The sequence below is a fragment of the Ambystoma mexicanum genome, chromosome 6q (assembly GCF_040938575.1).
Source record: "Ambystoma mexicanum isolate Mex_15411 chromosome 6q, UKY_AmexF1_1, whole genome shotgun sequence".
NCBI lineage: Eukaryota > Metazoa > Chordata > Amphibia > Caudata > Ambystomatidae > Ambystoma > Ambystoma mexicanum.
Window position 1 is genome coordinate 997313711 of NC_090937.1, and position 12387 is coordinate 997326097.

General features: G+C 42.6%; 1 protein-coding gene across 3 annotated transcripts in view; it reads left to right on the forward strand.

Moving 5' to 3' along the window:
• FAM149A (family with sequence similarity 149 member A) overlaps window positions 1-12387 on the forward strand; it is a 331701-nt gene that overhangs the window by 146838 nt on the left and 172476 nt on the right. For all 3 annotated transcript variants that reach the window (XM_069631543.1, XM_069631542.1, XM_069631541.1), the window contains exon 3: window positions 8950-9082. In XM_069631543.1, the coding sequence (XP_069487644.1) occupies window positions 8950-9082 (133 nt within the window). The remainder of the gene's footprint in view (window positions 1-8949; window positions 9083-12387) is intronic.

Below are 12387 nucleotides of genomic sequence, written 5' to 3' on the forward strand. Positions count from 1 at the left end.
GATATTCTGGCAAGGAGGAAAAATCATAACCCCTGACCTGAATTTTTGTTGGCATTGTAAGATTGCTAATGAAAAGGAAACACTACAACATGTAATTGTGTCTTGTGAACAACTGAACGCACTCCGCACTAAGCACTTTAAAAATCTGCTATGCTTAAATAATGTTGTAGAGGATAAAGAAATATGGCAATGGTAATTTACAAGTACAAAGTTTACAGTAATTAAAGCAATAGTGCATTTTCTAGAAATTACGATCCAAGATGAAACTAGAGAATAGAAATGTATAAAAGTAGGAATGAACTGGAAAGCTGGTATCATGAATGCACATAGTGTCTGAATTTTAAGTGGACTAATCATTTTATAGATTTTTCTACACATTAAATTTCGTAAAGATAATTGTTTTAATTGCTGAATATGTAACAAATAAGTTTTTATCTGTATTTGTAAAGTTGATTTAATCAGCTAAACCAAATAAAAAAAAACATTTAATTTATGCACACACTAGAAATACCCAGCTCAGCTAGGGATCAGGTGTATTATAATCTCGGCTCCGTGGTACCGTTTCTTTGCACTTTGCATATAGACATTTGTTTTACTACCTTCAAATGAGGTTGTGACTTTTGACACAGTACAAATGCCTCTGTCATTTAAAATAACGGAGTTCCATGCAGCGACATTTCACTGGCTGTGTAAGCTAGAAAAAGGGCATGGCTACCTCCAAAGTCGTAATGAGGCCCCAAGTCTTTATACATCTGACAATTCTCTCGATTTCTTATCCAGTCCCACTGAAAAAATGTCATCTGAATTACTTGAGGGGTCTTAAAGCTGATGTGTGAAGGTAGATAAACAATAATTATAATTTAGCATTTATATAGCACTATGAACCATCAGGTATCTGGGCGCTGCTTATTATTACCCACGGTGTGTGGTGCTCATTTATCAACCTCGGAAGGATGAAAGGCTGAGTTTGGCCCTGCCGGGATTCGAACCTGCGTCAGCAGGCTGTGCACAAATGGCAAAGCGAACATTCTACTCGCTGTGCTATCAGATCGGCTGAGTTGGGATAACTAAAACATTGGACCTCATTATGAGGTTGCCAGTCCTGAAACAACGGTACTGGTAAGGTTGGCAGTACTGTTGTTTACGGAACAGCAAACTACGAGTTCTGCAAGTGGGTGCCTTTCAGCCCACCAGGTCTGACCTGGCGGGCGGAACGGTACCCGCTGGCAGACCTTTACGGATGCATGAATGGTGCCTGTGCATCCGTCCTGTCCATTCCCATTGAGTCCAATGGGACACGAATCGGAATGGGGAGAAAAATATTTCGGCGCCCGGCAATGAGGAATTACCGGGACCGTCGGGGCTGTAATGCCCCGGTAAGTTCCCATTGCCGGGCGCCGGAAAAAAATGACTCCGGCGGCAGCCGTGCCTTTTTTACGAGCACGGCTACCGCCGGTCTCATAATGAGGCCCATTGTCTGTAACACTTGTGTTTGCCGCATGCAAGGCAGAGCACTTTGGAGGAAATCACAACACAGAGACAAGCGTTACATCCACACTAATCCTGCTGTTTTCTTTCTTTTGGCCCTGCAGGCACCATTACAGAGAAGACTGCTCTGCAAGCAGTTGGTATATTGGCAGGTTTTGTTATTTACAAGCCGAAGTACATTACTGGTTTAACCTACACCGCTACTGATAGCTTAACGTTTGAGGAGCCTGTGTACATGCAGCCCTGCTGGGGATGTTTAATTAATTAATGCCTTTCATCATACAGACCCCCATTAGACCTGAACCGAGTGGCCGTCTTAACACTGGCGGGTCAGGGTGAGTCCAGAGGCATTACTAAGTTATCAATAATGGATTAGCAGGGAAAGGGAAAAAAAAATATATCAAACCCAGTGAGGGAGCGACAAAAACTCCAAAGAAATGACCGCCTCGCTTACCTTCACCTGGGGGAACTGGGAAGCCCCAGGTCTTAACGCATGGGCTGCTCACGCTTTGCCCTGTGTTTTATTTTTCCGAACTGTCAGTTTATGACAGAACACTCTGTCAAGCAGACTTCCAGCGCTCAAACGGTTCCTTCTCTCCTCGAACTGAAACAAACCAGTCAGACGTGTCCGGCTCCTTCTTCTTGGTCCCTCTTGAGCTCGCTTTTCCCGTGAGCGAAAATAAAAGTATAACTCCTTAGCCCAGCCTGCGAGGTGAAATTACCCCAGGGACACAGGGGCAACCAAAACCCTCCACTTGGCAACTATCCCGGTGCCGAAAACCCAAAGATGAGGGAAAATGGAGGGCAATATGCAGTTATGTAAATATAAAAGAAACACAGAGACAAGAATACAACAGACAACACGGGAAGACACATACATGAAACACGAATATCCAGCTTAACCTGGCAACAATCAAAATAAATCAAACACACATTTATACCACCATGTAATTTACACCACATCGTTATATAAACATGTCAGCACAGATTTATTTTCATTTTTTTTGTTCATGTTACGGATTACATATCCTGGTCGTTGCCAGATCCAGAATTATATGCAGGGTTACACATGTTTTTTGAATGGTGACTGATAGTGCACACAGTTGATAAAGCCACATCAAATTGTTATCATACAAATGTCAACCCTTTGATCTCGGGTCAGCTATGGAAAGGCTATGTGGATTCAATTCAATTTAATAAAACTTTATTTTGATGATTAAAAGCCCTATAACAAAACAAGGCAATGGCTGGAAGGTTTCTAATGAATCGTAACCTCCGGAATTACTCTGCACAAGACCGCAAACAACCCCAGACATGTTTTGGCCTGATTAGGTGTCATTAGTGAGGTGTAACTTGGGTCTCTAGGATGAGCTTGCACGACACCCACGTCTGGGCATGGCCGTCCCACTCGGGGTGACTATAGCAAAGCAAAATAGGTGATAGCTGGAAGGATTAGAATGATTCCTAACCCCTGGCTTCACACTAAGCATCCCTCCAGACCATCATTCTTTGCCTGCTAAGCAATTACAGCAAGGGGAAAGAACATATGCAAATCATGCTTGGTCTCACCCCAAAAACGGTAGTCCAGGCCAAACTGCATGGTCACCTCCCGTCTCCAAGAGGCCGCAAACAACCCAGACATGTTTAAGCCTCATTAGGCATCATTAGGTGTAGCTTGGGTCTGGGCATAGCCGTGCCACTCAGTGTGACTGTAGCAAAACAAAAGAGGTGATGGCTGGAAGGTTTAGAATTAATCTTGATCTCTGGCATCGCTCTGGGCAACCCTCCAGGCCATCGATTAAAAGATCATGGTAAAAGCAAAGCAAGTTTCAATTTATCAAATATAAAAAACATAACACAGAAAATTCACACAAGATAACATTTCTCCTTAAAACAATGCTTCTATGATTTAAAAAATATATATACAGCATAGGCAGTATTCCTATCAGGTAAAAACGCAACATAGCTCTTGGCACTAACAACAGTCATACAATTACAGGCCCTTAGTATGTGGATTCTCCACAAGCCTGCATTTCTCCACTTTAGCAAGTGAGACAAAAGGATGCTGTTCTCATTTGATTCTCTGGGTGGATGAGTAACACCTCCCATCAAGCACAGGAGCTCTCGCTAGGAGATCTCCTGTGAACCTACTTCAAGGAGGCCCCCATAACAAAGGCCTTTCCCACCAGGGTGTTGCCTACCACCCGCACTTTGAAGCTGCAAGCTTGTGAAGAGGGCTGGGATTAGAGTAGCCAGAGAGGACATAGAAGTGTTTTGTGAGTTTGTTTTTCTGTGGGGCTTTCTCTCCTTCCTGTTTCCTCCACTTCCTGATGAGCAAGGCACGCTGGGTATGATGTAAGATGGCAAAAGTCAAATGTCACAGTGACAGGGATTAAACCACTTACGGTTTACTGTTTTCCAATCCCCTGCGCCCTTTTACCTTTATAAGGAAGGGGCATCACACTTCTTTCTTGATTCATTTTGGCTTCCTAGAAGACAATACGTATTTGTTGGATCATGTTGGGAGTACAGTCCATTTCAAACCACTCTGCCAGTGGTGAAGACAGGTGCGTCCAAGGCAGAGGAAAGCACTGTTCCCTAACCATATTCAGGGAACATTGAGGGTGACTGTTGTTTTGACCAACTCTGCCAGCTGCACTGGAGCCATGGTCCTCACCGGAGGTGAAGGAACCCCTGCAGGTGGCAGCCAAGTAAAAAGGACTCACCTTGCCCTAGAGTATCTGGAGTGGGACTCAAAAGCTTCATGAGAAGCTCAAAGCAGTTGGACTCTTGTTTCTACCACTTCAAACCATCCTCAAACTGATTTGACTATTTTTGGATACATTGTGCTACACAGGACCTTCGGTGACGCCTTTGGCACTCACATTGAACCGTTGCTTGCATCCGTTGAACCCATTTAACGACAAAGCACACCAAATTTGCACATTGCCACCTTTGCTCAAATAACAGCTCAGCACAGTGGAAGCCTTCGAACCACTGCCTTTTTTTGAAAAATGTATCAATCCATCAGGAACTTTGTCTCAAACCTCGACTAGAACCACTGGAAGCATCATGTCACTCACCAACTCGATCCAGCGGTATCCATCATCTTGAACCAGCTCAAACATCAAACCACCCCCCCGTGGAATTCTTCGAATTGCACCGTTGATGCTGCATTGAACTGCACAGAGCTTTGCTTCGAACCAGACTCATTGCTGACTTGCGGCATGGATAAACACACTTTGTAGACTGCAAGTGTGGCTGAAGAGTTGTTTTCATTTGTTCTTGCACATCCACTGGAATCTGCTCTGTGGTAATGCTGCCCCGAGCAGCAGCAGAGGGATGCCTCTTTTCTGCATCTCAAAGCACTGCAACAAAGAGCCCTTCCTCAGTATTCTGTCTTTCATTACGTTCATGAGATGGGAAGAACGAGGAGAAGTTGCCACACCATCTAAAACTCAACTACCCTAGCCAGAAAATAAGAGTTCCTGCTTCTTACTTTCTCACTGTCCCAACTCATCATTCCCACATGATAAAGACAATGGGATTCCCTCCTTATTTCTACATAGGGTTTTGAAATGCCAGGACCTTCACTTTTTCTTTTACAAAATAAACACATCACACAAGTGGCCACTGGTAGGGGTTCAGGCAGTTATGCTGTTGAGGATCAACCACAATAAGGACACATCATTAATACTTTACCTGTGCCTCTAAAACTAGTACAGAACACTGTAATGTGCAGAACCAGTCAAGTCACCATATTATTGGCTCTCAATGAAAGCATAATCCATTGTGCTAACTCTGCAAAAGACTCTGCTTTTTCCAACATATCCATAGATACACATGTTGTAAAGTTATAGCATCTTGGGACTGGAAACACCAACAATCAGAAAACCAAACACACTTAAAAGTCCTTCTGCAGCTGTACACCCAGAATGTGAAAGGCCTTACCAATTGAACTTTGTCTAGCCCTAGACATAGCCCACTTCAGGAAAGAAGGCACAACAAATATCCACACGTACCTGACCAACAGAGAATGCTCCTTACACAAATATTGGGGATAATATCACCTTGCATAAATATGAAAATATCTGCCTCTCCTACTCGGACCGATAACAATTTATAATATTAAATGTGTAATGGTGCGCTGCCTGACTCCATCAACAGTAGAATGCATCAATACCTTCAGTGGTCTGGCTGTATTTTTTAAAACCTTTCAACAATAACAACAACAAATTAATAATGATAATTATAATAATAACTGTCAACTTAAAATAATAACTCTATTTTTGATCACATGTTAAAAATGGAAGAAACAGTGTCAAAAGACAATTAAAAAATAAAACAATGGACAATATGGAAAAATATGTTCTAAATCTCCCCAGAGTTTATTTTTTACTATCTGAACATATGGCTTAGTTATTTCCCAAAATGCCAATTTTTGATAGGTGGCAATTTTAATGCAAAATGCCCACCTAATGCTAATAGTTGGATGAGGAGATCTCTTGGGGTAGGAAATTTCCTTTGGGTCTAAGGTAACTTGCTCAGTTTAATAGACCAGGAGAACGTCCACCACAATTGTTGGAAGAGTAGAATTTGGTGATGGCTGAAGGAAGGACAACAGATGATGTCACAGTGAGTCTACTTGACAGTTTACACATAACAAGTCTGCATTTTATAACTTTTTTTTTATAAATAGTAATCGCTCTCACAAGTTGATAAAAACTCTGTATTACTCTCAATACTTACAGGGACTATTCAACAATTTCCTTGAGTTAGAAACTAGATGTAACCTGAATCCAGTCTGTGGAATGTGCTGGGAATGTAGCGGGTGCAGTATTCGATGGGCAGCGAAGAACTTAAACATATTTAAAACAGAATATTTAAAGATGAACAGTCCATGATGGATATTTCATAATTTGAAGATCCTTCAACATTCTCCAAATGAAGAATGTGCTTCAAACCTCTAGTAAGTGCAACGATTTTTCCAGGGTGTGGGGCTTAAGACCTATCGATTCCAAAAAGAAGGAAAGACCATCACTCAAGATTAAGAGCTTTGCTTCATCTCTCAAATCGTGATCCAACCATATATTCTGAAGCCAGGCGGAAACTTTCCAGTCACATACAAACTAGATGGAAAATGACAAAAATCAAAAATAAAATAACTTAAACAACCGATAACTGGCAAAAGAATGCTGCCACCCAAGGATTCTGAAAAATCCAGGGCTTTAATTAAGCAATAAGCCCCGAGCCATGGGGGCATTACTGAGTCAGGTAATGCCCTGGGGTCCATAGTTACAGGACTTGAGCGAAGCGAGGCCCTTAACGAAGACTGACTCGGTAATGCCCCCACAGCGAGGGGTTTATTGCTATTAGTACGCCAGCCCATAAAACCGGGGTACTAAAAAGTATTTTTTTTCTGTTCTGAAACACTCTGGCTTTTCTGATCAGAATAAAAAAAAGTTTAAAAAATGGCCGCCGGGGAAGGGAAAACAAAGTCTGTTTTCCCTTTCCATAGTGGCCATTGAAAAAATAAAAAAAGTAAACAAATAAAATGGGCACCATGGAAAAGGGAGAAGGGACTACATGAAGTCCCTTCTTTCTTTTGATGACTGTTGTGGATCGGGAGAAGACGTGCTGGGGACAGAAGTGTTCCCAGCGTGTCCGCTCCTGAAATTGACCAAAAAGTAGCAAATGTGGTTCGGAGGGCGGGGATGGAATTGTTTGCATTGGGAGAGTGGGGGTGGGTGGGCAGGGGGAGGGAAAACACTTACCTCGAAAATGGCAGCCTCCAGCCGTGTGGTGGCTCGGAGCTGGGATCACCCCGTTCCAAGCCTCCTCATTGGCTGTGTGGCTGCCACACCCCCACTGCCGGGACATGAAAGAACGTAGTGGGGAGAGGGATTCCCGGTCAGTTAAAGACCCAGTGAGGGCCAATCAGATTGATTGTTACAATCTGATTGACCCTCGCCGGGTACGAATCAATCACACAGATGGTGTATCCTTGACTGCACAAATGAATTGGAAAGACTTTTAATTTCTGGCTTAAGTAAAAATAACATGTCTGTTCTACCATCACATAATAATAATCTGATGCATAAAAAAGGGAACTGAGAGAACATGCGGAATTATCACCTCTTAGCGTTACTTGATGCTAGTACAATCTTTGCCTCAGTCGCACTTAGGGATCTAAGCAGGTGTGTAGAGCACAAGGAGATATTCTCACATCCCCAAACGAGTTTTAAAAAAGGTCTGTCTACTTGCTATAATGTCAACATCTCAGCATGCAAGCAGTTACACGCAGTCCGACTCTGTTGTACTTTATCTTGATCAATTGCAAAGCAGTAGCCGACTGTGTAGATAGAAAGCTGAAACAGGGGATCATATACTCAGTATGCACTAGGCAATGATGATCACACATAAGAGACGTAAAGCCGGCTTGTTCCTGAAAGTTACGCTATCTAAAGAGGGAGACTTGTTAGCAGCATTAAAAGATGATTCGAAGGACCTGTGCCCAAAACATCATGTAGAGTTTAAACGAGCAAATGAGCAATTCGAAATAGGGAGGAAAATTAACAGAGATAAGTTAGAAATGGAGGAGGGCATGAGACAAGTCATTAATGAAATCAAGAGGGAGTAGCCAGTTACCTTTGGAAAAAGGATGACTGGCTTACACATATTTGAAATATTTCGTTTGAATCTATTGAAAATAATTGAGTTGATTGGTCCCAGAAAGAATGTAGCATATTTAGAAAGATTATGCAGAGTCTGTAATGTGAAAAGTGTCATAGGGGGCAAGGTTTAAAAAAATGGTGCGATCGAATATTTAAAAAAGTTGTTAGAAATCCAGACCTCCAGACCTTCTGAATACTTATTACTTTTGGGGTTGCTATAGGATGGGCAGAAAGGTGTCTGCTACCCTCGTTTTTGTAAATGCTCCATTCTGATATTTATAATGATATTTATTAAGTGTTTGTAGTTTTGTATAGAAGTTGCAAGGTGCATAAGGTTTAATGTAAACCATTCAACACCAGTCAATGCGTTTAAGTAATCAGCTATGCACATGGTTGGTAATACAAATGGGAGGTAAAGCACACCAATTTGCTAAACCACATACCATTTTCTGGGCAAGATGTGAAATTGACTAGGGCCAGCATTCACACACTTCGGCCATGCATTCAACGCTAACATTATTTTAAATGTAGGCTTTTACAGAGAAAAACAAATGAAAGTTATCTTTTTGAATTAGCCACTCCTCTGCCACACATGTGTCACGGAACACGGCGTGCTATGCAATGTGCTCTACAGTAGCATGTAGACGTAAGTCCAAGACTAAGTAAAGCCATGTTGCGCCGTTGCTTGGTCTCACTTTGTAATGGTGGGGACTGTTTGATTCAGTATTACTGTGTTTGCTTCGAAAAAGATATTCTATTTAACGCTTGTACCTGTTTTTGCCAACAGCGAATCTCTCTCTTCAATTTCATCTAGTGGGCAAACCACACCAACAGACTTCAACAACACGTGGTCTGGAATCCAGAGCTATGCCACCGGACTGTCTACCGAGAGAAGCTCCGTTTACTCCTGGAGGAATGATGTAGGTCAAGACTCTTGTTGGCGCTTGAAAAGCACCGCGTATTTGTTTTCAATAGTCTTCCTCACAGAATACTCTATCAGAATCTGATTTAAGAGGCGACAAGACATGAATCAAGTCTATTAGAATTACTTTGAATACTCATTTGTTAACATAACCTCTAAAACTATATACTGACACCTAAAAATAACTACATCGGAAGCTTAGAACTAGGCAGTTTTATCTACACCACTGAGCTGAGTCTCCCCTTACCCCACAACAAAAGGCTTGAAAGTCTCTGAGTTTAAATCATGTAGGTCAAATACAAAGGCAATTGCTAGACACAAAAATGGTTACTTCATTCATCAGTAACATTTGATAGAAAAGTAATAGACCAACAAATAAAGCAAAATAAAATCCACTAAAGGTAGATTGGAAACTAACATTACAAAATGAGAGAGAAAGTACAAATAAACCTAAAAATAGTGTGTTCAGCACATTGGATGTAGGCACAAGAGCTTCTGGGAAGGGACTCGACACTTGTAGTAGGGGAATTTGGCGACTCTAATAGATATCTGATAGTGGAGAACGGTTCATCTTTATGTCCAAATGATGTGGCTTGGCAATAATATAGGAAAAACCTCCTATTTTTCTCGTTCTGTAGCGATTGCCTATAACGCATTGATGTCCAAATATTGAAAAGTGACAGCCTGTGATTTTAAATGATTATTAATAACACAGACCTAGTTGTATAAGCCATTAATGCATCTCAGACGTTTGTCCCAACTCTCCTGGCAAGAGACCGTGGCAGCTGACGATATTTTGAAGTGGTGGTGTGTAATCATTTTGACTCAAATAGTGCTAGTACGATGACTGGGCACCAACCATGCACTGTAGCTTTTTGCCCCAGCAAATCATGTATGTGCCCATCAGCAAATTGTCCACCTGGTAGAAAATCTGGATGCGCAATAGCCACAAATATTTGTGCCACATCACTGAAAGAGTGCCCTGCCTATGCACCAGCAGTAAAACCTAAGGCCTTTCTAGGTTTTTCTGGGTGCATGCAGATTGTCTCGGTGATGTGCTACACACTCCCAGGTGTGGCCGGGCAAGCATTAGGTTCAGCCACGCCCAGCCGAATGAGTCTCCGTGCAGCATATCCCTGTTCATAGACATAGGTAGTGATGATACAGGACTCTGTAGTTTCATCCGTGATGCTCGAAGTAGCAGTGGTGCTAAAGACAGAATGACCTTCTTTTCTCCTCTGGCTTGTCCGTAACGAGTAGTGTGGCCCTGCTGCACCGTTTATTATGGACATGCTGCCACTGGAAGGGGAAGAGCTGGAGGCTGAAAATGGGAAGTGGGTAGACTGTGAGGTGGGAGGGTGCAGTGGGAGGTTTGTAGAGGGGGAGCTCAGGCACAGCTACCACAAGACAAGGGGAATATTGAAGAAGGATAGAGATACCACATTCTTGCAGCTGCAGCTTCACACTCCTATGATAGAGATGGCTTGAGTAAGTCAGTGTCTGACTTCAGGTTAGGCTGTCCTGCGAGTAAGTGCAACAGACCTGTGACTTTTATACATTTTATTTATTTATTGTTCATTCATATAGCACTTATACACAGGTGGAGTGCTTCAAAGCACTTCAAGGCGGGAAGGGTACAAGGGAATAAAGTAATCATACTTAGTCCTTGAAGTTTCCAAATGATCTAAACAGAAAAGTAGCAGACTAGGCCTGACGACATTTCTCCTAGTGCAAGTGCATGAAGTGTTACAGTTGAGACCATACCCGGGGGTGGGGGCTGGAAAACAGTGTGGGGGACAGGACAGACACGCTAACTGGTCCTAGCACATTTAGGTCATGCATATGTACTGACAGAGGTGCATAGACAGGGGCGAGAGAGTGGGGGGGGAGAAGAGTCCGGACCAATAGGACACTGGGTTAAGTGCAGAGAGGTTTCCCTGCTCAAGGAGCGTAAACTGGAAGTGCAGTAATGTTGAACAAAGGTGAACCAGGCAACCAGTCAGCAAAAAATAAAACTGAACAGTGTTAGGGAGAGGGAGGGTGGAGAGAACAGAAGGGTGGTTAGCAGGGGAGGGGAAGAGAGAAGGAGGAAGAGAAGAGGAAGGTCTTGAGGAGTTTCCGGAACTTAAGGAGATCAGGATCAAGACTGGGAGGGGCAGGGAGGTTGTTCCAGAGGGAAGCACCTGCAGAGGATAAAGATCTACCCCCAAACATCTTTTTGTGAAATGGGACTTGCTCAGCCATGGGCATTAACTTGACATCATTTTAGTAGACGCACTTCCTTTAGTGGGCAGTTATGAGCACCAGAGAAATTGCTATTTGTCAGTATTAGCAGTCATTGTTTGTGGCCCAAGGTGGACATTGAAGGATGTATCCTTCAGTCGTATGCTTACAGAATCCTGTTAATTGAAGCAACATTTTTTTTATCTAACTTGGGAAATGGGATGAAATTGTTTTGTCACATATTAATAGTGTTGGTTATCCCCACTCTCCCCCTTTTGGGCACACAACCCTAGTTCCACAGTTATCAGTCCTCTGTTGACTTCAGGGTTTGGTTTTGCAAGTAGGAACATGTGCTTACTCCTGAAAGAATGGTGGCCAATATACAAAGCTGGCATTTCTTTTAGTAGATTTACTTGTTGTTAACCTCTGTGTGACTATAACATGGTCTGTACTCAACTATGCTCCTTACTGGAAAGTGTGTTAATGCAGTATAAAAACCTATCAATAAAACATACGGTTAACAAAGAGCAACAGAGTTGCCATGTAACCTCTCCACGCGTGTATCAACCCACGTATTCTCTCACTCACAGCCTTTAAGCTGAAACACCCAACCATCTTAGTGTAAAATACCTAAACCAAGTGTGGAAGTGCGGCCTTGATCTATGAGGCTGGAGTGTAGGAAAGTGCAGGGTGTTTGTTTTGTTCCATGGTCCTGCGTCTCGAAAGCATCATTATAAGGTTGACATTCCACCCATTGGGAGAACAAATATCACTTAATACCTAACTTGCTCTTCTGGTTTAGACAAGCATTGGCTTTCCCCCACCGGTGTGCTACATGAATGAATACAAAACCCCGCCATCACTTTCATTCTTGGCACCGAGAGCAAGTGATCTCTCCTGGCGATAAAACCTTTCCACTTCGCTGTGAACTTTGGGCCGAATCACATTCAAACTACGCATTCCTGATGTTAACGTTATCACATTAAAACTACGCATTCCTGGTGTTAACGTTTTCCATCAAAGCTTTCTGTGGCATCATTTCTTTCAAAACATAGGTGTAGCGAAGGTGACGTAATACAC